The sequence below is a fragment of the Zonotrichia leucophrys genome, chromosome 17 (assembly GCF_028769735.1).
Source record: "Zonotrichia leucophrys gambelii isolate GWCS_2022_RI chromosome 17, RI_Zleu_2.0, whole genome shotgun sequence".
In the NCBI taxonomy this organism is placed as follows: Eukaryota; Metazoa; Chordata; class Aves; order Passeriformes; family Passerellidae; genus Zonotrichia; species Zonotrichia leucophrys.
The window spans coordinates 1,395,205-1,421,803 of NC_088186.1; the positions used below are offsets into that span (position 1 = coordinate 1,395,205).

General features: G+C 45.6%; 1 protein-coding gene across 9 annotated transcripts in view; it reads right to left on the minus strand.

Moving 5' to 3' along the window:
- Positions 1-26,599, minus strand: part of CRB2 (crumbs cell polarity complex component 2) — a 54,859-nt gene that overhangs the window by 27,442 nt on the left and 818 nt on the right. For 2 of the 9 annotated variants that reach the window (XM_064728011.1, XM_064728012.1), the window contains exons 2-3: positions 26,363-26,458; positions 19,483-19,546 (exon numbers count right to left, since the gene is read on the minus strand). The exons of 1 other annotated variant lie outside the window; for it this stretch is intronic. Coding sequence is in view for 3 of the 8 variants with exons in the window: in XM_064728009.1 (XP_064584079.1) it covers positions 4,951-5,023 (73 nt within the window). In the remaining 5 variants the exon portion in view is untranslated. Of the gene's footprint in view, positions 1-4,950; positions 5,152-6,035; positions 6,092-19,482; positions 19,547-26,362; positions 26,459-26,599 lie in introns of those variants that run through there. 6 more of the 9 variants (XM_064728009.1, XM_064728008.1, XM_064728013.1 and 3 more) reach the window with 5 other exon arrangements.

Genomic DNA, 26,599 nt, shown 5'->3' on the forward strand with positions numbered 1-26,599 from the left:
CTTTGAAGAACAGTTCCAGGCATTTAGGGGTGGATTAGGAGGAACATCAAAGGCTACCAGAGTCCCATATAAAGCATTCATTGAGCTCTGTCAGGACAGGGCTGGTTTTACACTTTAAAGGTAGCTGACAAAGATTTTCCCCAAACGATGAGGTTTGTGACCTTTTGTAACACTTTAAGGCAAACAAGCTGCATTACCAGGCTCTGTTTTAATAATTGACTTTAATAATCTTATACTTTATACCTGAACTATGTGATCTTGTCAAAGTTGCAAAGTTTTTTGACCACAAAAAATCAAAATTAATGAGAAGTTAGGCAATTACCTCTGTGATTGGAGATGCTGCTTTAGCATTACTCGCTGGCTTCTCTTCTGGGGATTTGCGTTTCACAAGTTTCTCTTGGGTAACTGATAGAGGATGGATGTTCTCAATCTGCAGACACCCTGACCTTGGGGAAGCTGCTCAGTGCTGCACTGATAACCACCTTAAAGGTGTCTTACTGATCTCTTAAAATTGCAGCAGGGAAGAGGCAGCACTGGGGCTCTCAGCTCACAGCTTCCTTTGTACTGAAGGACAGATTTTTTTTCTGAGCAGAGGCAGTGGTGCCTACTGGAAATCCCATCCCTGAACCCCTGTCCATGGGTGAAAATGAAAATGTACCTTCCCCTGCACAGCTTGTGCAAAATGGTCACAACCACAGACACAGCTCCCACAAGAGCCAGGCTGCCAGGATGTTATTTCCTGGCCCAGCAAAAACTGATATTGAGCTTGGACAAGCCAGATCCACCTCAAGTGGAAAGAAGCTTCCTTCAGATGTTTTTCACCTGTCCTACTCACTACAGCAACTGAAAAACCCCAATTTACAGCCAAGAGGTGAGAAGAGCAGATTCCCAGAGCACCACAGCAGTCACAGAGCTTGAGGGATCTCCAATTTCCAAAAGCAGGACTGGTCAAAGCCCAGCCTGGGGCAATTCTCACCAGTCAGGCTGTGCTCCTGCTGCTCATCCCAGCAAACCTCCCACGGGAGAATGATCCTGAGGCCAAGGGTGGAAAGGGAACCCTTCCACCAGAAGGAACCCAGAGCAACACAACTACAAAATGAACTCTGAAGAAAGGAATGGAGAGTTAGGTCTCCATGACAACAGGAAGGCATGTGCTTATATTAGTAAATCCCTGCTGACCTCTGCTGATCTTTCCCTATCCTGGTCAGTGTAAAGGATTAGTGAAAGGGGACACACTTTGGCCTGTTCCCAGGATCCACACAACCAGAAAGGGAAATGGACAGGCTTGCAAAGGGGCTTTCATAGCCACCCTCTCTCTTCCCCACCCCTGCTCACTTTGGAAGGACAGCTATGGAAGAGAATGGCAGGACAAAACCAAATTCTTCTTCAGGAAGCAGCTTCCAAGTACCTGCTCAGGGTACAAGGCCTCTTCAGGTGCTTCAGGGGCCCAGAGCCAAGACCTTCCTCCCCATTTTTTAAATGGCAGAAAGGATTCTGAGATATATCTGCTGGTTGAAACTAATCATCATTGTTACTGTCTCAGGTTATCATCTTATCAGATCTGATAATTTATGTGAAGCAGGACATGGCACTATGGCCAAAACCCACAAACCCTGAAAACAAAGATTAGCTAATGCAAAAGTGGTGCTGGCAATCAGCAGGCAGGACTTCTAAGACCATACTGAATAAATGGCCTGACAAAATGCCAGGGTTCCCAGCAGTGCCAAGAGTGCCTTTTGGAAAAGTCACTTTTAAAAAGAGCCTCCCTATTCATGACTTTGATGTCTCTTGGAGAGTTTTGGTAGGCTAAATGCACAAGCCCAGTGTCTCAGCCAAATAGCACCTTGGATACCAACTGCAAGGCATCTCCTCACTCCCTGCACACAGGCCAGATTGCAGCTGTACCCAGATATGGTGTGCCCATCACTTCTCAGGCTGCTTCTGACATTGTTTCTCTTTGTTACTTGAGACCAACAAATTCCACATCACATTTGCACAAGATTTCTGGTGTGACAGAGCTTTTAATGCCAGATATATGCACACAGTCTACTGGTGTAAAATATTGATATAGAATTTACAAAGGCCTAGACCTAGACTTTCATTCATTCAGGCACCACAAGTGTGGCTCAGGTTCTTCTTGAGAATATTTACCCCCTCAAAGAAGGAGGATGGTGATTGCTGGCTCTCTGCCCCCCAGCTTGCCCAGTGAATCACTAAAAGGTGCCAAACACTGGGCACCAATCCACGGGGCCCAGCAGTGCCAACATCATGGCCCAAGGCATTAACAGCATTAGCCAGAAATACCACTTCAGGGAATTGAACTCATTCTTACCACAGAACAAGAAGCCAGCTAGCTTGTGTTCATTTCTGCTCACTGTCTTACTGCAGATTTGAAGGTGTAACTCCTATTATCAAGCTTCCAGAACTGGGAAGAAGACAGGAGCTGTGAATCCCTGGTTTATGACAGCATTGAATTTATTGCCACCGTAACTCTCTGATCTCCTGTGCTCAGGACACCCCAGTATTTTCCCTTAATGAACACTCCTCCAAGCTGACCTTCATGTTTCACATATTCTCTGATCTCTCAGCCATTTCCACAGATCAAACACTGGGACAGGGACTTTCCTGTGTATTCAATTCACCAGAGTGAGTCACAGGCTTTCATTTCCAATTCTTATTTAAATATACTGACAATGAACGAAACAGCTGGGAAGATTGGTTCTGTTTGTTCCCCAGTTTTGAAGTAAGCCTTAAACTGTCCCTGTGTCCGAGCTAATCTCAAGAGCTGGCATTAGAGCTGATAGCAAAAAAGGCTTGTCTTGCACATGTTCCCCCTCAGCAGGCGTCCAAAGCATCTTCCAGGCAAAAGGTATGTGAATTCCTGTGCCTGCTGATGCTGCAGCTGTGGGAACAGAAGTGAGAAGACACTCCTTCTGCCCTCCAGAATGTCTTTGAAAGACAAGGAATTAGCTGGGAGCTATTCTATTGTGCTCCCATTACACAGGCAGCAGCACTAAAAGGGGAGTCACAGGCAGTTGCCCCTCCGGGGTTTCTTTTAAACTACCAGAGATTGTGAGCATCTGCCTGCAGGATGCTCTGATGGGTACACATTGCACCAGGCCAGCTGCATTCTCAGAATTTCCACAAAAATTTTGAACAAGTAGCTTAGGCACTCTCTGCTTCAATGACATTTAGACTCAGTCAATTAGAAATAAAAGAAGTAGTGATATGGTTTCTAAGGGCAAGAAAAGACATTTCTTCATGGCCTTAAAAACCTGAAAATGCTACCTAAATAGCACCATTCACTCCAGTTAAAATCTGGTAGAACTCCCCTTGCAAAACAGGAGTAGGTGAAAAGACCATGAAAACCAGCCCTTCCCTCCAGCGCTGCCGGCTCCAGCAAGAGGAGTCATCCATCCACCGGCACTCAAAAGAGCACCAAGCTCTCCCTAAAGCAGGCTCCAGAGAAGAGCCCTCTCTCTCCAGGAGTGCAAAGCCACAAGCACAGTGGGCAGAGAGCACGAGCCCTCGGGGCCAGGGCCTGGCAGGCACACGGGGGATCCTGCTCGGCCCCTGCCCCGCACAAAGCCACCCTCGCTGCCTCACACTCCCAACCAGTAGCTATGGTTACCAGATACAAAAGACAGTCCTGCTGCTTCCCTGTGGCCAGAGGAATTCCAGGCACTTGGAGCAAACACACCAGGCAAAGAAACTGGTACAAGGGAGAGGAAGAAAAAAAAAAAAAGACAAAAATCACAACATATTTTGACTTTCACATTCACGGTCTGAGGTGGTCAGAGCAAAAGAAATCTTGGAAGGCTTCAGAGGGAAAAAAAGAGACTGTTGGGGAATCAGAGAAAAAGCTGAAAACTTTCCCCAAGTCTCAAAAATTACATAAACATCACCTATAAATGCAAGAAAATGCCAAGTGCCACGTTCAGCAGGCACAAGCAGAGAAAAGGCTCTGACTGTATTTCCTCAATGTTCTCCTATTTCACATCCATTTCTTCATGCCATGGATCATACTTTACTTGCTCAGAGGAAACCAAGCCTGACTTGCACCTACAGGTAACTGGCCTGGCAGTGCTGAGGGCAGGACAAGGAGACCAGTTCAATCCCAATCATACTTTCCAGTAAAAGGCTGGACGTGTTCCTGACATGACCTTCTAATCCCCAGATGACTAAAACAGATGTCTAGGCCCAGCAGATCTCTAGGCATCTATTCCAGAAGAAACAGAGATACCTATTTTTCAGGGAACATAAGATATTGTAAACAGGGGTGTCAATGGAACCCAAAGATAGCCTTGGGAATTTGGAGAATCTCAGTGTACTCAAGCAGATTCTTTGGCTATAAAATAAGTTTTCAGTGTGGGAAAAAAACACAAAACAAAGCATTTCCCCATAAACTCTTTTGTTACCTCATTGCTTCTTGCACTTTGAGGATGGATCTGCTTTTTACAAAATTTCTAAGTGGAGACACTCCTGTCCTGTGATCTCCCTCCACATTTTGTACCAGATGTATCTGGCACTACACTCCTCAGGGTACCATCCCCTTGTGCTCAGATGTCTTTATTGAGCATACAGGATGGAAATAAAGGTCTGTGTTTCTTCTGTGTGGGCACAACCAAAATATTCAGACCTTTCCAATGGAGAAAATGGTTACTATGATAGGTGAATACTTAGTTACATGAATACTTAATTACTTTCAGTTCTTGTGAATAAATGCAAACATACACGTGCACAGGGAGAAAGATGAAAAGAGACAAGAAATAAATAGAAGGAACAACACGTCTACAATGAAATGCCTGTTTATCTTCCTGACAAAAGTTTTCAGGCTACAAATCTAACTGCAAGATGACAATTTGTTCAATATAAGGGCAGGTCACAGATTTGATCAAAGTTACTGCATAGTAGCTGGGTAAGAATCAGGCACAGAAGACAAAAACTTACCCCAAAACAAGAGGAAAAGTGGCAGCAGGAGAGCAGCATGGCACGGCCTGGAGGTAGTTTTCTTTAATTCCATGACAAGTGCAAGAGTGGCCGCTCTAAAGCCCTCCGGGGAGAGCCAGGAGCCGGAGCCCAGCAAGCCCCTCCTGTGGCCACATCACGGTGCGGGGCGGGCTCGCCCCGCGCTGCCGGGCCCGCGGCAGCACCGAGCCCGCGGACAGAGCCCGGAGCGGCGCCGGGAGCGCGGCAAAGCCTGCCTGGATCGCGCGGAGCGGAGCGGACTGAGCCCTGCCCGAGCCCTGCCCGCCCCCGGGCTGCTGAACGGGGCTCCCCTGCCCCGGAACGCCGGGACACGCCTGGGCTGCTCGCTGCCCCCACAGCCGGGACCCGGGCTCTCGGGAGGATGCCGAGCTCTGTATCGGCTCCTACTGACCAACTCCACAGCAGGACCGAACACAGCTTCCTGAGAGAAGCGGCTTTGTTCAAAGAGAAATAAGACAAAAGCACTCTGTTTACCCCAAACAGCAGAGTTAGTCCACATTAACCTCTACTACTGTCTCGCCAAGGTGGGGTGATACCACAGGTCAGGTGAACTCACAAAATGTACAGGAACCCTCTTCCCAATTGAGGAACAGTTACAGAGATCAACAGAGGTGCAAAACCCAGGCACCAAATCACACCACCTTTAGATACACGGGTTCGGTTTTAGAAGTGGAAAAAGTTATCAGTGTGCATTGTTTAATGACAGTACCTGGAAAAAGACAGCCCACACTCAGCCGAGACCTGCTAAGTCTCTCTAAATCCACATCACAATTGGATTAAACTAACTGCAATGAGAATTAAGTACATTGCCTCACCCTTCACTAACAACTAAAAATAGAACGCAGGTAAGATGCCAGACAAATTCCTGGTTCAAACAAGAAATACGCAAGATAGCAATGCATTGGTGCAGACACACCTAGGCTGCACATGAAGAAATCAGGAGCAAAATTACAGTGAGTAATCTGCATGATCCCAGCATGCTTAAGGGCAGCAGAGGCTGGTGGGATTTGTGCATGGAAATGGGATGGTTACTGCAGGGGGTTTACCTTCAGCGCAGAAGCAGAGCAGCCACAACAAGAGCCTTTCCACCACCCAGACTCTGCAGTTCAGGAACAAATGGTTCATCTCACTGTCCTGCCTTGGAATGCTCCAAAGATGATATATCATGTGTTATCAACCTTATCTGGACCACCCTGCCCCCTCTTTCATCTCTGGTGTCCTCAGTCTGTTTTCTCAAGATCAGCCTCAGTATTAGTTTCTTGCCAGTTACCACAACCATCTGGAACTCATTTCTGTCTCCTCAGACTCTGCTTTGGCTGTCAGGAGATGTAACCAAACACTGACATGTGCAGAGTCTTTCTGCTCAGAGTATTTTTGCCTCACCTGTGTGAATTAAGCTCTCAACAATCCACCTTTTCCAAATCCCAGCAAATGCCTATGAATCATGGCACAATTAACATGGCAACAAAGCACCATTCTTAGCCAGGCACTGCTGTAAGTCCAGTAGTGCAACACTTCACAACACCTGGAAAACACACCTAATCCATGGTAATTTATGGCTTCTAGGACTACCTGAAGGACCTGCTCAGCTCTCATGAAACAGAATGAGTATGACACAGAAAGTGGAGGCCATCCCACAGAGGCTGAGGTCTTGTGCAGCCCTGCTGGGCTGTGTGGCCTGTCACACCCCAAACCCTGGACAGAGCCATGGCAGAGGCTGTCACACTAGCCAGACTGAGGGAAGAGGAAACAATTACATCCAACTTCTTCATAATAATCAAAATACCTTAATCCATTGTCTACCTGTGAGGACATTAGAATTTAATTTTATCAACGTTCATGGTTGCAATTTTATGAGATTTTGTCAGCATAAACAGCAAACCATTCCTGTGCTGCACCCCTGGGCATACAAAAGCCAATGTGGGTATTAACCAGCTTAGTCCAATTAAAGGACCCTAATGCAACTCTGTTAAGGCCCTGATTTGTTAGGCTTGACTACATTTCCAAAAGAGCACAATTGGGTGGATTTGTTATCTAAAGCATAAGCTCCAAGCCCTTAGTCATCCTTGCTAAAGCCTTGCCCAAACTGGTCATGGTTGGTGCTACCCCCGCATCGCTGCCACCCAACGTCACCATAATCTGCTCTTTAACATAGCATTAAAAGCAGAGCCAAAGGACACAGCTGCTTTCCTTGCTGTAACACTCATTATGGGAGATTTAAGGACAGCATAACAGCAAGGCTTCTATTCTCAGCCTGAAGCAGGAACCTTGGCAAGCCGGAAATGCATGCCATGGAAATGGGGCAGCAGTGGGCAAGCTGGATTAGAGGAAAAAGGAAAAAGTAGGTTGGGGTACTCAGGAGAACCTCCTTGTCCACTTATTCTGCACCTTTCTCTACACTTGGCATAAACCAATCCTACACATCTTTGTACAAAAGTTCAGAGAGAATCATATAGCAGAGTACCTTGGCAAAAGTCTGCTTTTCACTCAAAGAACAATGTACACTCGCAGGAGTTTCACAATCTTTCCTCACACAGGGCTTAAAATAATCCTAATACTGCAGATTGGATACTGGGGACGTGTGACAGCCTGTAAATATCAGTGGTACAAATAAAGCCATTCCTCTCTCCTGTCACATGCACGCTGTGACTGCCACAGAGGACAGAGCCTCACCTTCCCTCCTCACTGTCCTGGAACCACTGGGCACAAATCTATTTTACTGAACTGAACAATGGAAGCCAACAGCATCAGTCATGATTATTTCCCCAGCTTTATCCTCCAAGGGCCATTAGGCACAACATTACACTTAGCAGTCCATACTAACAGTGGCTGCAGGCTTGGGAAGTTGGGTAAATAAAGAAAAAACCTTCCGGTTCCACTCAAAAACTGTGCCAAATCTGAGTGCTTCCATACACTCTCCTGTTTTCTGACACTGCTGAAAAGTGTCAGGAATATTTTTTACTCCATAAGTTTTGGAATTTCAAGCCTCCAGACTCGCAGGCCAACTCTGTACACTGAAATGTTTAAACACATTTTGGTGCTGTAATGCTCAAGGGTTCCCCAGAGTCCAATCTCTAACTGGAAATTGGCTCTGTCCTGCTGCCCTGAACAGGCACTGTCCCCACTCTCCCATCAGCCCACTAGATGTCCCTTCTGCACTGCCAAAGTCACCAAAGGCCCTGTGGGAAAGAAATGAACGTTCCAGCAGCCCCGGGGAGCCAGAGCAACTGGACACATCCTGCAGTGCTGCAGAACTGTGCCAGCAGCACCCTGGACCATGCAAGGCCTATTGCAACACCCCCCAGTGCAGCGGCCAAGGCACAGCTTGGGCTGCGAGCCAAAGCTTTAAAGTTGCTGTTAAAACCTGGCAAAATCACACAAAATGTCCAGTCTTGAGGCATCCTAATTACATGTTTTAGACACAATAAATTTAGTTTCCTATCACTACCAATCAGAACCAAGCAAATCATGCTGCCTGATTAACACCAGAGCCCTGAGCCTGTGAGACTGGGCAGTCCTGGGCAATGGCAGTGGGAAAAGTGGGCTCAGGGCACGGCAGGAGGGTCCTTGTCTGGGCACTGGCACGGGTGTGCAGAGGTCTGGCACAGCCTCACCTTCCTGCAGCATGATCATCAGCTTCAGATAAAACTGCAGTGCTGAGGAAGAGGAGGGGGGCAGCCCAGAGGACAAGGGCAGAATGAACATGTTGGCCTGAGGTCTGAAATCACCTCCTCTGCCTTGCAGCCCTGGCTGCTTGTTCAGAGATCTTCCTGACACTCCTCATTCCAAAAAAGAGCTAATTGTAGGGACCATAACAAAGATATGCAGCATGTGCAGATAAAGCATTCAAACCCACCCAGACGAGGCTGTGGTAAAGACAGGGCCACACTCCTGCCAAGCTCTCTCGAGGAAGTCCAGAAGTCAGGCTCTGAGCATGGGTGCGCCCTTTGATCTACAGAGACCCCGCTGGCTGCTGCAGGTCAGCCTCGTGCCCTTTGATCCCTTCCCTGCTTACAGACAGCTGCCTGCTGGAGGTGAATCCCTTCCCAGGGGCCTCTCTGGCAGAGGGGAGGACGGGAATGTTGATCACCTAACGGGAGACAGCCAAAACAGCCTAAAAGGGGTCTCAGGCAAGATGTTCTGCAGTAAAATGTTCTAGCAGGAAGGATGTGCCCAACACATTGCCAGGGTCCGAGGGTGTTTTGAGAGGCCTTTTTGCTGCTGTTTGTGCCACAAACGATCCAAGGCGTTTGTAAACAGCCGCCTCCCGGCGGGGCTCAGGGAGGTGCGGCGCCGCTGGAGGGCAGGGCTGTGCTCCCAGCCCCAAGGCCGCAGAGGTTGGATCAGCAGCGTTTGCTGCAGAGCTCCGCATTGCCAGAGCCCCGGAGCCGGGCTGGGCTGCAGGGGAAAAGCGAAGGGACCGACACTCGAGGCTGCCCTGCAGCACAGCCCGGCCGAAGGAACCTCCTCCTGCTCGTTTGTATTCCGGGAAGGCCAAACAGGGGAGTGGGACCTCCTCCTGCTCAAGTTTGTATTCCGGGAAGGCCAAACAGGGGAGTGGGAGAACAGGGAATTTTGGACCTGAAAAACAAACACATCCAGCTGCACCGTGTGAGCTCTGAAGATGAGCGTAGCCTCCAAATCCTGTCTGACATCTATCTTTGCCATGGAAATTGCACCTTTGGATTCTGCATAAAATCGGCAAGTTTTGCCTCATTTTCCTTCCAGCTGCAATCTCTGCTTTTCCTCACAGGCTTCACACACACTCTGCTCAGTAATAAGGCCTCTGGGAAAACTGGACATTGTCACCAGAGTAGGTGGCAGGAACTAAAATGGATGCAGATCACAAATGTGCCAAATGTTGAGGAATGAGTAATGTTCTCCAAGATGCCAAAGATGTGGGGCTCACTTTTGTGTATTTACACCTTAATGAACACTAAACACCTCTATTATCTCCAGATCTAACCCAGTCAACTAAAGACAGATTTTTCAGCATAAAGGCAAGGGACAACTAGAAAGAAACAGTCCCACATTCAGTTTCCTGACTCAAAGTGGGGATATTGTCCAGTACTTTCAGTATTCTGGGCTGGCACACTACTGCCTTTCTAAGGAATACTGGAAATATTAGAAAAACACTGAAAGCACTGTTTCACACCAGTATTAGCATTATCACTTCACAGACTGAATCTCCCAGAACAATGGCCCTACCCGAAGTGGGTGTGCACAAGGGGCTGGATCTGCTCTGGCTGACAGGCCCTGGCAGGGCTCACACAGCACACGCTGCCATTGTAATGGGATGCTGAACCCCGGTGTCTCCATCACCAGCCATTTGTCAGATTGCTTAACAAACCTCTTAGAATGACCAACACAGATCTTCACAGAAGTGTTAACGGCATTCAAGCTTACTCTCGTGGTCTCCAAATGAGTATTTTTGTTTGCTTCTACTTGCAGAACTGGACCAGAGACAAGGGCTTCAGCACTTGCCTCTGCCCTGAGGGAAGCTCTGTTCCACTCCTCTTAGCCAGCATGGTTTATGCACATTTTCTACTTCATGTCTCACAACAGCAGGCAAACCAAGCTCCTGCTGGGCTTCTGTCAGAGCAGATATTGATCTGCAGCACAAATGCTTGAAACTCTTGCTCTGCTAACTGGTGTGCTGAATGTGCACAGGAGCTCATCAATACGTCTGAAACAAAATCTGCTCAATGGCTTTTGGAAAAAAAAAAAAAAGAAAAACTGAGGTTTCTGATGAGGTTGTATACAAATATTCAAGTGGATGGATGTAGACACTTTCCAAGAACTGCTAAAAGCACCATGAAGCACCACTTCATCTGGTTTACAACCATTTCAGTAAGAGCAAGAATAAGCACCTAAGCATCTCTCTGATGAGGCACACATACGGCTTCCTTATGAGGCTGTATACAAAATACTGAAGTGGATGGATCTAGAATCCTCCCAAGAACTACAGGGAAAAACATAAAAATAATTATAATACTTCAAATCAACTATTTAATGCCAATCCAGCCTTGCAAGTCACCAATTATATGTATCATTTCTGGAAAGAAACATAATTGACAGCTTATTGGAACACTATCCATTTTATCCCCAAGAAACTTCACTGCATCTAAGCCAACTTTATATATACCCCAGTAAGAAGCAGCATCTTGTATATTTAAAGAAGTTTTCCATGCCAAGGCCAGTGTGTCAGCACCATTTGTTATGCTTGAATGCTTTATGAGACAGAAGTCACAAACCTGACAGTTTAACTCTCATTAGCTTTGGGAGTGACTCCATATGCCAGCCCAGCCACACTCTCTGGGCAAATTATGAATGTTTTTGCTTCCAGTTCAGCTTTAGGTGCCCATCTACTACAGGACCTGAGCAAAATTTCCTCTGCAGTGTGTGGGAGCAGAAGGGCAGCCAAAGCACAGGCGGCTGAGCCTCCCCCCATGGCAGGGAGCTGTTGGTTTTTTCGGCTGTTTGAAGGGCCTGGAAAGGCCCGGGGTGGCCTTGGGGCAGCCGCGTATCGAAGGACGAGAAGAGGCTTCAGTTCTTCTTTCGGTTTTTATGTTTATTAAATGTTTATCTAAAAGATTTTCTTTCGGCCCGACAGAGCTCTGCTCAGCAGCCAGCCATGAGCACACTGTGCCGCCCTCCGGGGCAGCCACCTATCTTTATACCCATTGTTACGTGTACAATATTTATCATTTTTCCCAATACCATTTATTCTTATTGTCCGGTGCACTTTCAGTAATAACCAATCCCAAAGTGTCACCATCACCATAGAAGATGGAGGAGAAGAAGAAGAAGAAGGACAGGACACGCCCCAATTCCTCCATCTTACTTCTCTAAACCCCCTGTACAGAAATCCTAAACCCTGTGTCTCACCCTCTAATTAACCAATCCCTTCACCATTCACCCCGGTGGAGTCCTCCTATCCTCATACAGGTGTCATCTCCCGTGTAGGATCAAAGTCCAGCCACCAGACACTTCTGGAACATTCCAGGACTCCCGAGCCCCCCAAGGGTGGTCTCAGTGACTCGGCATCTCAGGACTCAGATCCTGAGATCCCACAGGGAGCAGCAGCAGCTCAGCCTTGCCCCGGGCTGTCCTTGCTCTGCTCACCCCACCCAGCCAGGCACTGGCAGCTCACGAGGGCCCACCAGTGATTTTCAAAGGAAACCTTGGGCTGAAGGTTTAAACTCCATTGGATCCAAACCCTTTTTTAGTGCATGACTCTGAACCAGGGCACTTTGGATATTTCTGCCAGTCTCCCTTCACAGGAGGTCACTGTGGCAAGCATGCTGGAAAAAATAGGATCCAAGAAGCAGGAAAATCTATTTGGGGTATGTGTGTGTGTCTGTGTGTGTTCTGAGAAAATGAAAACCACTGCCACTTGTAATATACGAGACTAAGTGAAGATTTCTTCAATTCCATTTCTGCCTCCTGTAAAGCTTGCTAAAACACAGCTTCCCTTGGCTTTTGCATTTCCTTTGATTCAGGCCAGACAATGGAGATTAATCAGTGCCCAGTACCCAGTATTTCTGAGATTTTACAGCTTCCTTTCACTTAGGAAGGTAAAAAGTAAACTCGTATGGGCTGTTATAACATTTCCTCTTTTAACTTGGGGAATCATACAGGCATTTCCCTGAAATCTTGGATGAGCAAATGATTACTTTTAATTTTATTCTGTCTGTCAGAGCTAACCCTAAGTAATCTCGTGCACATTAAAATCTGAACTAACTTCTTATTATAGCAACCAACTTTTGGGAGAACAGCAATGAGAAGAGTAAAGCAACCAAAATGCAGGAGGGAAGGCCAGCGATGTCAACACATTGTGTTTCCCCTTGACACAGTTTCTTCCCATTCATAAGAGGTTACATACCTCAGACAGGATTTTAAAACAGTGAATCCCATTCGTGGCTATTAACTTCCACACTGAGACACACTTCGCTCCAATTTCCTTGTTTCTTTCCCCTCCTAACTTAACCCATTGCCACAACCTGTTACAATCAGAAAGATGACATTGTATTCCCACCACTCAATATCCACAGAGTTAGCACTGAAGTCAAAGGCACAGTTCATCCTCTTTCCATGACTTTAAAGCTCATAATCCTCTGTTACATCAGCCACAAAGACAGTGATTTGTTCAATCTGCCCAGCAGACTCTGGTCTTTTTCTATTGCTTTGCAGAGATGGTGCTTCCACTACAGGCACATCCTCGAGGGCTGCTGGAATCTTGCTGCTAGGTCAGAACTGGCCCCTACAATGTAGGAACTAAAGAACTTATTTGGGCAGTGACACAGAGGAGTTGCCACAGCAGCAGTGGACACAATGCTTCCCAGTCCATTCATCCATCTCCAGCTGAAATGGAGCTTCCTGGGGTGAAATGAGGGCAGAACAAAGTAAAAGGGAAGTGGAATCTGTCCAACAATAAACCAGGTGTCAACATCCATTGCACAGAGCCTGACCAAGGACAACACGGTCACTCTCTGTTAGCTGTGCTGGGATGTTGGGAATTTTGAGCAGATGTTAATAGGATGAATACATAGCACTGGTACAGTCTCAGAATAATAATGCCTGTGAATGCCAAAAGCATATTGATCTCCTGAAGTGCATAGTCAGAGCACCTAATGGCTCTAGAGAGAGCAGGGAAACACTCAGAAGGGGAAGAGGGATAAAAAAAAAGAGAAGATGCTTCAGATTGGAGAGTTCTATCAGCTCAAAGAGCCTTGGGGCACACAGGGATGTTGAACTGCTGCTGCACAGACACATTCTGAGGGACCCAAGAACACAGGGGGGAAGTGTTAGTGCACAGGAATGGAAGAATGAATTTACAGAATTTGTATAATTATAACAGGCCTAAACCACTTCTTCTAGGTAGAATATTAGAACCAGGAAGAACCTTAAGAGGAAAATAAATCCTTACTGCACTGTCCTGACAGACCAGAACTGTGGGAAAAGCTAACACCAGTGATAGAGAGAATGCAGACACTGTTCAAAAGAAATTAAAAGGGAAATTCTTTCAACTTTAATGACCTCAGCTGTTATTAGTGATGCAGATCAGGGCTTTGTTCCAAAAGGAAATCTCGTAGCTAACCTGTAGTGTCTTTTTCAAGTGGGAGACATTGAAAGCTCCTTTTTGCACCAGGGCTGTCTAACTGGGAAATTCAATTCATTCTCTTTGCTTTGGTATCTATTTATTTCAGCCCTACACACACTGTCAGAAGCAAAATGTTATCCTTCAGTGCACCTGAGGGCCAAGAGGTCCAGTGTCATATGCTCCATGGAACTGACCCAGTGTTTTCACCCTCTCACAGAGACGTGCAGCTCTTTGAGGGAGGACAGGACTGCAGGACAACAGGACTGCAAATTACCAGCTTGGTCAGAGGGGATTTTCTTTTTTATGAGCTATATGAGCTACAAACCAGACCAAAATACACTAACAGAGATATCCTTGTAAAGTTCACTCCCAGCAGTGCCACCGTAGGAGCATATCAGAATTCTAGCAGCTCTGGTCAATAGTATTATATATCCCCTGAACCACTAAGGACATTAAGCAAACACATTGAAGAGATGAGAAAAGATTCCAGTTATCCTGAGCTTCCCACTCTCTGACCACAAAACCACACTCTCACATCAAATGGGGAATGCAACTCAAGGGACATTTTAATCCTACACCCCTATTCTAATTAATAATCCTACTTTATCAATATTTGATGGAGCTGTTATTGTGTCTGCTCTGGCCACTTCACTTTTCAGAGAACGCTCTGAATTCCTGTGCTCGATGCAATGCAGGAGCAGCGTGCTCCTTTCAGGGCAGTACAGACTGGAAGCACAGCACGTCCTTTCCTGAGGCCGCTGCAGAAGCTGCTGCTGCAGGAGCAGCCCGCGGGCTGGACGGGCAGTGCAGCACAGCTGAGCACCAACGGGTGCACCAGCATCTACCGACTCAGCCCCAATGACCGCTCCCCGCTGCGCCACCATCGGGTGGGAAAGAAAATCAACTCTCATCCTGAAAACCGAGCCACAACAGACACAACGGTGAGCACAACAGAGCCCAGCCATTATGTGTGTTGGCACAGAGACCAACAGTTAATAAGGCACAGAACCAATTACAAGGAGAAAAACTCACCGTTTTTTGCAGACAAAGTGTTGAAGAGAAGGAAGCAGACCAGCCTGTGCTAAACATGCCAGACATGCCTGGCCCTCACCACAAACCTTCACTCATGGCACAGCCTCACTCATGAGTACCTGACCAGGGCTGCTGTTGGATTGCACTTCCACAGGGTCAGGAGGTTACAGATGGACGTGCCATAGCAAAGTGTGAAACAGAAAAAAGAATAGAGGAGAGCAGCTCTGTTTGAGGCATTGTTCTGTAAAATCCTGTTTGTAGTGAGCTGTCAGAAAAACGCCTCCATTTCTAAGGCTGGGATAAGCACGGGTACTTCACCTCAGAGACAGAGGGTCTGACGTGCCCCAAGGAAGGGCTGGGGACCCACACCAGGGAGCAGGGCATGGGCAGCCCCTGGCACTGGGCAGAGGGGGCTATGGCACACCCATGGCTTGGTGTTGGAAGCAGCCCTGGAACTACACTGCTTGCAGGAGTATTCATCCAAATTCTGAGCAGTAAAGCTCCTGAGAGCTGCCAAGTGACAGAATAATGCTTTGGGTTGTTTGTTTCCAGGAGGAGAAAAAAAATGGGAAAGTACAGAAGAGAAACATCCCAAAAGTGGAAGGAACTAAATGTTATCAAGATAAAATGGAAAAGGCTTAATACAGCCTATCAAAGACTAGGCACCCCTGTCACAACACATGCTACCAAGGTTTAACTGAGCAGTGTGCATTTTGAAGGACGCTCTTTCATCTATAAAAGGTTTAGAGATGTTACAACTTAGTCTTTTTGCCAGGAGATACTTTATTAAAATTGCTGTAAACAGTAACTCATTCAAGCAAAGAAAAAATTGCTGTAAACAGTAACTTGTTCAAGCAAAGAAGAGGCTCTTCCTGCCATGAGCTTAAAAGGATGTAAGCCTTCAATTCTGTTTTTGAAGAATGTTTCAGATATTGATTTCTACCTCATACTTAACATAAGTTAGGTTTTCTTCACAGTTCTGGTGCTCAGAGGAGAAAGCAGCAGCATTTTCTTTTCTAACACCACGTTCTCTGGTTAGATCTCCCCAGTACTTCTCCAGCAGCTGTAGCAAACCAAAGTATTTGGCAATGCTGAGTTACTCAAATAAATCTGAGCCTTCTCTCTGTTCATAGGTCTCCCTCAGGGCCCTGAGTGGGTTGCAATAGTACAGACAGTTACTCTAAATAGCTTGGATCCAAACACTCTACTTGATGGTGATTAAATATATAAAATGCTACAAATCCAGTGTTTGAAATGCAAAGGCCCAGGGCACCTCAGCAATGCTTTCCACACAGAGCAATTACAGCATGGAAGTACTGGAAATACCATCTTGTGATCCAGTCACAAACTACTGATGTGAAGAGAGGGAATCCAGAACAGAAAGGAACGGGAGAAAGTTCAAGAGGTACAATCGATGTTTCCCCTTCTGTGTAAGCCAGTCTTTATTGCAGACCTGTATGAGGAAACAGATGTTGCACACACCCAGCTGCCACACAGACACTATTCCTAGGAAGGATCACAGCCTAGCCCATTCAAGGCAGAGCTTTTTGCTGCTACTGTTAGATCTGTACCCTTCCAATGTAGGGTTTTTTACTTTGAAAAGGCTGTGCTTTACAAAGATGTTGCTAACAGAGGAGGCGAATCTATGACACTGCAAATTAATTATTCTTTGTTATATAGTTCTACTTTAATTTCTAACAGAACACTAATCCTGACAGTTAGCACTGATTAGTATTTTGGAAGTGGTTCCCAGGAGCTGCTGACTCACTGGGCCGTGGTCCTCACTGCTTCAACACACTACAGAAACAGGCAAAGCAAAAGCACAGACCAGGCAAAACCCATCTATGGCTCATCAAGGAATTTAAATACATGAAAGTAAGTGTGGCTTTATAGTGCTTTAATTATGCATTGCATGTGAATTATGTATGGGGCCGAGGGCACGCAGGAATTCTGGTGGAAGGAAGCAGCACTGTGCTCTGGCACTTCCTCCCAGGATAAGCCAGGACTGTGCTCTGCACCAGGCTCTCTCCAGCCTAATGGAACCTGCCATTCCCAGACACTGCACACCCGTTCTCACGGAAGGAGCTGTCTCATCCTGCTCAGCAATCCCTGCTGCCCCTCAGAGGAGCACATTTCCATTGCTGGAGAGCAATTACTTCCCCTAGATCCTGCTGTGCTCTTATTTAGCCCAAGTACTCTTCAAGAATAATGTAATCCATAGGTACTTTAAACCTATAAAACCTAACTTACTTAATGTCAAGTGTTTAAAAACAGATCATGGCTCCCATATCAGTCAGTGCTTTGTAACAATGTATGGCATTTGTCTAATCTGCAGTTTTACCATTCTATGGACTTTAATAACTGTTTTTGCTACTCTAAGTCAATATTTACACCTTCACCATTTTTGTGAGGCACAGACATTAATCGTCTCTTGTAATGCCATATAACCTGGCTGTAAGGTCCCTTGGAAACAAAAGTCAGCTTCAATCATTATATCATTAGTCAACACTCACCATTATCCCAAGTTCTGCTATTGCTACTTATAGTGGCTCTACAATAAATGCACACATACACAAATCATGCATGAGTACAAAAACTCTCTCCTCTGAGACAGTTTTACAGGCTGGTCTGTCCTTATGCATTTCCATAGCCAGACATCAACAAAGAACATTCCCTCCTCCTCGGACTGTGCCTCACACGGGGTGAAACACTAAGCCCTGCCCCCTGAAGCAAGTTTCGTGCAGAAAACAGACACTGTCAGCTTCAGATACAGCCCCGCACACAGGCTGACATTTGGTTTGTGCAGGGAGAACTTCTGAAACTGCAGGTGTGATTTTGCGGAAGGAATATTTGTGCTTTTGTCTTTCCCTGAGGCACAGTGACCTTCCCTGGAGCGGGAGCAGCTCTGCAGCCAGCCCGGGCCGGCACTGAGCTGCAGCTGCCACGCGGGGGCAGAGGCTGGGCAGCGTCACCACAGCGCTGCTTCCCAGGAATGCACCAGGAATGCTCATCCTCTGCTCAAGGTGACTCTCAGGATGATTCCTTCCCTCCTCATTAGTTACTATACATATTTATAGACAAATTAAAGACTCAAACAAACGATTATTCAATTAATGGCTTCGAGTCCTAGTGGAACAAACAGCATTAAACCAGTTCATCAGCTCAGGGGCTTATGACAATTTAATACAATTTAATTTTTTCTGCTCCTCTCTGCAGTATCATGTCTCACACAAGAGTTAAAACACCAAACACTGGCAGAGTTCTTTGGAACAGAAGGAGCATAAGGAGTTCTGAACCATCAACTACTTGCTTCAACTCACAATGAAGAGGAAATTGATCTGATGCAATAATCAAGTTAGGCTTGCTTCTACACCCCTCTCCCAAAAACAGGGTGTGTAATCTTTCAATATTCAGCTGATAATTCAATTACCAGCTTACTGAGAGCAACTACAAAGACAGTGTATGCTACTGGCTGTGACTGGGATCACGTGAATGGACAGTATTCCCCACAAGGTGCCTCTGAACGCCTGCTTTGTGAGACCCTGCCATGCTCCCACTTCAGGGGAGGCTGCACATTTTACCCTTTAAAGATGCTACAGCAGCTATGACTCTGTGTAGCACATTCTATGTATTTTTACATCACACCAGGTCAACCAAGCCCCTTTCCCCCTCTCTGCCACACCATTCATGAATCCCCTAATAATGCAGCACAGCTTCATTCTGCCCTCAGTGTTCCAGCCTTGCCTTCACAGTTTGGCCCATTTCCTTTATTCAAACCCCCTACAGCCTTCTGCTTTTCAAGAAGCAGTGCTAATGCATGTTTTTATTTGCAGCTCTCCCTGGTTTGCTGCCTGCAGCATGGCACCCAGCTTAGGTGCCATGCAGTGGCCTGGGCAGGGCTGTGGGAGCTCTCCCTGCCAGCACAGGGCCCCGAGAGCCCCAGGAAGGCCCTGCTGTGACAATGACAGGACTGGCGCGGTGCTCAGTGAGTGACACCGCTCTGCCACACTGACGGCCTGGGGCTGCTGCTTGTCCAGGCTTTTGAACTCCAAATTTCCATCACCTTTCCAATGGTAAAGCACCTGAACTAATCAAGAGGCAGCTCTGAGAAAGCAGCATAAATGACTGCAAGCACTTTCGCAAAATGAAAACAAAACCCAAACACACAAATGCCTTTCAAGGCCAGCATGACAAACCTTCTGCAAAGAAAAAAAATGGAGAAGATCATACTACACTTGCTTAGGAATCATTTTGCCTTTACAGGATCTGAACAGGAATATTCGTGCTGTGTTCTAATAGTAATGGAAGTGGAATTACAAAGTGAGAAAAGAGCAATTTGCAGGATAGGGCTCACTCACAAATAGCAGGAACAGGTCACAATGGATAATCTTCTGCTCTCAGTCCTTTCCAAGTTTCAGACTTCTGCAGACACAAAATAGAAGATCCAATAAATTGTTTATGAATTTAAAAAAATTATAATCCCATCCTAGGTACTTCTACTCTTCCCCTTTAAATTTTCCACAGAACGCTGTTTTTGTAGCTGCCAGCTCTGTGACCTTGCTGGAAGTGGCCAAGCCAGAGATCAATTAGTGAGCACAGAGGAGAGGAGCAGCTCTGCCTGCGTGGTGCTGTCCCTTGGGAGGAGGGCAGATCGTTATCCAGCGGGAGTGCTAACACAGCTTGGGACTCACTGCAAGATGCACAATGCAGCAAAACCCAAAGGAAATGGCAGAATCCCTTTTTTCCTTTGGCTTTCACGTTTTACATTTCCCTATCATTTAGATATACTTTAATTCTGCACATAACAAAACCTTGTTACACTAAACAATATCTACAACAAACACACCATGCTGGCTTCAAACACAAATTATGAAGTAAGCTCTCTAAACCCTCAGGAAATCCCCACTATCTCCCATTCCACAGCCAGGATGACCTAAAGCACAGCAGAATTGAGAGATTTTAATGCTACATTCTACAAACCACAGTGACAGAGGAGGCTAAAGGCCCCAGCACCTGAGCTTCCAGGTTTCTAGCAAAGGGCCCCAGCTGCTGAATGCCTTCAGAACACAACTGGGGGGGCTTTCCACTAAGGACACAACTGCTGCCTGACATACAGACATACAGCTGTGCTCTCAGGACTGCAGGAACCCTGGCTCTTTAGCATTTAAATGAGTACATAAATATTTCACATAAAACTTAGCCTAAAATAAGCTGGTTTACAGCATTACTACAGTCTGTCTGCTTGCCTTAATTTGCAGGCAACTATAATGCTGCTTGTGAGACACACTATTCCTTAAGTCCTCCCACAAAAAACCCTGAGAGATCAATAGTTCTTAAATAAGTAATTAGAACAGCTGAAATAATTTAGGTCATCAAAGAACAAGCAGGATAAATAAAAGGTTATAGCGCTGTGGACACTTGCATGCAATAGAATTTTACGTTTCTTTGAGTTAACTGATAGAAAGGCTGAACACCAGGGCATGAGGCAGAACTGCTGCACAGCATCTGTAACAGGAAGGCCAAACAGGATAGCACTACATGCACATATCAAAATTATTTGGCAGGTTAATTAAAAAAAAAAGAACAACCAGGATACAAGATACACCAACAGTGCTCAACTTCCCACTCTTAACGCAAGCAAGCTTAGATCATCATGGCAAAGTACATGTAAAATACACTCTCCCCAAAATACAGGTACATTTCTGTTCAAATGCCTAATCTGACCATTTTGGACTTGCACTGGAGCAAGAAAACCCTGGGAGATGCTTTACTGTAAATGCTCATCACAAGGATAACTATTTGTCCAAACATTTGGGCTGCCCACCCTCTTTACAGCCTGGGCTCAATTCTCCCTTTGAGAGAAATGTGATACCCTTCAAAACTGATAGTCAGCATTGCAGTCTCCATACCTCCCACAGCACAGGCACCCAAATCCTTCTCAGTGTTTCAGCAGACACACAGCTCATTTGCTAGTCACAGCTCCCTGACATCTCCAGCTACTGAATATCCACATTTAGATAACATTTGGCATATCAAAGTTGATGAAATTTTGAGGTACATGCCTAAAGTCTGGAATATGACTTGTATCTGTTGCAGCTCTGTTTTCCATTTATCACATTATGTGACAAAACCAGTCAGCACAGCAGCAGCTTCATGGGTACATGGAGTGAAGAGTCTCAAATACGGAAAGGTTACTTCTGTTTGTGCAGTGTGAGGGGACAGCCCATCATCAGAGAGGAGACAAAGCAGCGGGCAAAGAGTCCTTGGTGCTGCTCAACACCCATTTGTCACCTGCAGGCTCCAGCATGCTGGACTGGCTCTGTTTGCTCTGGAGCCTCAGGCACTTGGAGATAACCAGCATGGCACTGCCAGTGTGCCCTGAGCCATGGCCTGGGCTGGCTTTGGGTACCGGTGCCCTCAGGAAACACCCACAGCAGCTTCAGCAAGGTCAGTGCCTTACCCCAAGGGCACAGCCTGCGAGCAGTTTCCAAATGCCATTGAATTCTGGCTTTAGTATCACAACATTTTTGATGAAGTTATAACACTACTTCATTAGAACCAAAATTCTCATTATAGCAAGATTTTTAGGCCATATTTCTGACCACAGTTCAAAGTGAGACAATTACAATTATTCCTAAGAGTACCTCAATCTGCTGATGAAAAATTAATCTTGGTAAAGCTTTTTTTTTCTTTAAATTATTATGACTGTGCTGCCAGCTGCACTCAAACAAACTCTGATTCAAGTTCTAGGCTTCAGGGTCATTGATAGACATTCAGCTACTGCTTCCACCAAAAAAAACAAACTGATTACCAAGACAGAAACAGATACAGGAAGGGAAAAACATGAAGCTAAAAAATCAAAGAGGGAAGAAACCAAACCCAGTGAAAACAAAAAATTTTTGTACCAGAAACAGATTGAAAACAGAAAGGAAATTAGCATTTAGGAATGAAAAAGCCTATTCACTGTTGATGTTGAATACAACACCCGGGGAGACAGAAGCTGGGTTTATTTTTGATAGCAGCATAAACACTAAAGATAAGCCAACAGCATTTAGAAAATATGGGTGCAGTACAAAGGCTCATGTGATGAGAGCTGTTTTGCTTTTAATCTTGACCTAGGAAACCTCTTGTATGACAGAGCCTCTTTTCAGTGGAGTCAGTCCTGCCTAGCTGCTCTGACTATTAGTGATAAAAAGGCCACCCAAGTTGTTTCTGCTTTGGAATGATGGCAGGTTTTCAATCTTAAACTTCAAAGGAAAAGGAAAAAACCCACCCTAATATATCTGTCTAAGGACCTGCACCAAACTCCTGTCATCCATTATCTGGTCCAATCACACTCTTCCCTAAAACAACAATCCTTGCAACTGTACCTCTGCTTTTCTAGAAAGGATGTACATATACCCCCAAATATGTATCTACTTGCCACTGATATAAATGAAAATCCTTATCTCATATTGATTCGAGATAAACACATATCATGTCCTACCCACAAACAGAAAAGCCAGCTGATTCCAGATTGGTTCAGCATGTCTACAAGCCCAGTAGCACAGAAGTGCAAACCACATCAACCACAGTCATTGTGAGGGCTCAGTGATCACAGACTCACATCTCAAATGTGTATTACAAAGTATCAAGACTCAAAACTGTGAAGCTCCGTGAAGTTCAGTCCTGCTTTGGATGTCTGTTCACATGGTCCAGGCATGTCTAGAGAGCAGAGTTACAGACCAGCGCTCAGTCTCTGCAGCTTCACACCCCTAAATTGCAGTGTGCAACTTGCTGCATTCAATACTGCCAACCCCACAGGCTCAGTGCCCACAGGGCCCTAGAACCTTCTCTCTGCCCCTTGTCCCTCACAGCCCACGCAGCAGAGATGCCCTGCAGCCTCCATTCCCACGGGCACAACAGGCACGGGCACCTTTATTCACACCAAAATGCTGAAGGGCAGAGGAAGTACCAACACCCCATGTTGGTATGTCATGTTACACCATGTTACAGATCGGGAGAATTCACATGACCATTCAGGACATCACCTTAATTAGAAACTGTAATTAAATGCCCACTGAAGGTTGGTAGTATCACTTGCTTCCAGGCCTTCTTATTTCATGAGGAATGCTCTGTTGGGTCAGATCAATTCTCCCGTGGAGCCTGGTACTGTCCCTCAAAGCTCTGTTTACTGCTATGAGTTTTGTCATGGCCACCAGAAGAAAAGTTTTACACATTCAGCAGTTGCCAGATGGGGTGAGAACACAGCCAGAGCACGGAGGGCAGCACAGTCTCCACAACAACTGAGCTGTCAGGAGCGCCAAGCTGCGCTGCCCTCTGTCCTAAACAGCACCTACAAAACAAGATGAAAGCACTCGTGTTTACAAGTGCTCCAGGAAGCTGCTGGCCTGCAGGTGAGCACAGCCACTGCCCTGGGCTGGCTCTGGCCAAAGCAGGTGAGAGTGGGATGGTGTGACCGGGCCCCAGCCCAGGGGCTGCCAGGGGAACACCACCTCGCTCACCAGCTGGTTTAAGGAATGCCCTGTACCACAACTCCACAAAGCTGAGACACTCAAACAAGAAAGTGAAATCAGAAATTAACAACCAGAGCAGCACATATTGAGGCACGCACTCTTTTTTTTAACCTAGACCTTTGTTGGTTTTAATAATTGATATAAAGTAACAGATGACTCACTAATTGCACTTCTAAATTGTAACCCAACCTGGAATCAATCACACATGGCATAACTTCTGTTCTTATTTGAGGCTAAATCCACCACAGTGCCTTCAGTAGCCGCTCTAATAATTGCATTAGTCATAACCTGAAAGTATTTGCCACTTCCTCAGTTCCAGTTTTGCTTGCTCTTCAAGCTGATCCTCATCCCTATTGCTTAAAAGGTCTCTAAAATGTTACCCTGCAGAGCCTGCTCTGGGACTTGAGGAGCCCTGTGCCACATTTTGTGTGTGATTCCTCCTCTCTCAGTGTCTGATTTTCCTCCAGTACCATTTTATCTGCTTTGCTCTAGCTCAAAGTCAGAGAATTCAGGGTTGCAACAGATAGTAGCAAGTGCTACTTGTAAAACTTGGTGAAGAGTTAGGTACACAAATGACTGCCAGCATAAATCGTATCATCTTTTGTTTGCAGAACAAATTCTCAGGTTTTAAGTATCTGCTACACTGGATACCGACCTGCTTGATCCTCTCCCTTCCATGCCTGAGATACACTTTAAAATAAAAATTAATATAGATCTTGTAAGGATTTTTCAAAATAAAACTCTTTGCTACATCAATCTTATGAGACTAATTTCCCATGTAAAGACAGCTTTTTCTATGAAGATTTTTAAAAGACATGCACACAAAGTTATTTTTTGCAATTCAAATTCTGTCCTCAGCTATCTTTGCACAGACCCCATTAACTTTAGTATATGTCTAAAGGCAGAATTTGAAACCCATAAAGAACTGGGTCAGTGGACAATGGTAGGTCTCAAACAGAGATTTCTGAGTTATAACAAGAAAGAAATCCCTCTTCCCTCGGGCACTACAGGAGCATTCCCATTTGTCTGTAAACAATACCAAACACTTGGAATCTGACAGGCTGCATTTCATCCCTGCTCACTCAGGGCTTTCCCTGTCCTGCAGCTGATGGCCATTCAGTGCCCAGTGCAGCACCTGGGGCAGAAGTGCAGCCCCAGAGCCCATCCCTGCCTCTCTCCAACCTCCACATGGCACCAGCCAGCAGTGCCCTGCAGAGCCCCTCGCTTGGCTGAGGGTGCAGGGACACTCAAGCACACGTCACAACATCTTCATTATTTCTATGGAAAAATCTGTAGGAAACACATTATTTCCATTCTAGTTACATATTTTCAAAAATAATTCTTTCTATGTCAGTATTTTGTCCCAAGAAAGAGCACAATTATTGTTAATTACTTCAACTTTCACCAAGGTAACTCTTAATTCCATGTTGCCTTTGGTACAATTCAATCCCCATCTTTTATTGACTATGAATTCAATTTTCTTCCTTTTCATTCCATGAAGCCTAAAGACAGATGTTAACTTTTTTCCAAGCCTCAGATGTTCTTTTCCTTGTTAAATGTATATCCTTGTAGTGCAGCGCCAAAGCTCTTCCAATCCCCTGTATTCTAAATTAATCCATCAATCCCCTTTCCTCTGTGTTTTTGCCCTTGGCAAATCATTAGCCCAAGGGAGAACTCAACAGAAAAATTCAAGATTTCACTCAGACCACAGCTGAAAACATCTTTCTTGTACCTCTGCAATAACTTCACTACCTGAGGTGCCATCTCTTGCAGATTATTCCCTCCTCACTACATTTCCAGCTGCACTGCACAGCCACTCATTTCACAGCTGCCCCTTCCATCCCACCATCCACCCAGCAGCCTTTCTCCACGCTGTATTTGTGCTGTGTCTCTATTTGATGCAATCAATTTCAGATAAAACCGTTCTTATGTTAAGTCCTTGGACCAGTCCTTGATTTCCAGCTATTATTTTCTGTCTCTTTTCAAGGCCCACACTAATATTTTAAGGTCACACAGGAGATTTGGCTAAATTCATTCATCACTTTGAAATCTCTCGATCCAAGACATGAAAGCAGTAACTGAGATTTTTCATATTTGTTTCTCCTTTCAATGCTCAAGCATGACAAGATAAAAGTCTGTTACAAAGGCAAAGCAATGTCTGTTCAGAACCAGGGTGACATTTCAGCCACAGGCTTGCAAAGGAGTACACAAAATGTCAGTCTAATTGGAACAAGGTGGACCTCTCCCTGCACAGAAAGTTATTAATGCACACGTGCTTTCCACTGCCACTCTAATGCTGAAATCACTCTTCTGAATGAAAGTTACTGTTTCACTTTAGCACCACAAATCTCCTGATCCTACAATCTTTGGCCAAAGTTCCCTCGGGGGCTGCTTCAGCACAGCACGCTGTGTACTGATTATTTTGGAATAAAGCTCCCCAGTCTTTCATCTTCACAGCCTGTAAAAAATCAGTTTTGAAAAGTATAAAAAGTGATATTGAATATGATTGCCATGCACATGTATGCTAGAAACTGAGTTCAAAAAGGCACTTAACCTAGAAAATCTGGCAGAATTTCTGAAGCACTCAAGTGACTGTATTGGCCATTTGAGTGTTGAAGCACATGGAACGCTGAAGGATTTTGAAGTTCTGTAACTGTTCTATGTAACACACATACAAAGAAGAAAGAAAATCCATCAGACTCAACTCTCTCTCTCCTCATACCTAAGGTTCTGCCGGTCAGGGCTGCTCTGGAGCGCGATGATCATCAGCTCTGGGAGCTCTCTCCACCTCCACTGAAGGGCCAGAACAGCCACCTGCCTGGGATTGGGAAGAACTATTGTAGGGAGCTGAAAACTAACTTAAACCCATTTGTCTTGATCTCTAGAAGATGGAAATCATTGCCCACCACACTGCTTGTGCAGCCCAACCTGCCCAAACACAACACGAAAGTGCCTTAAT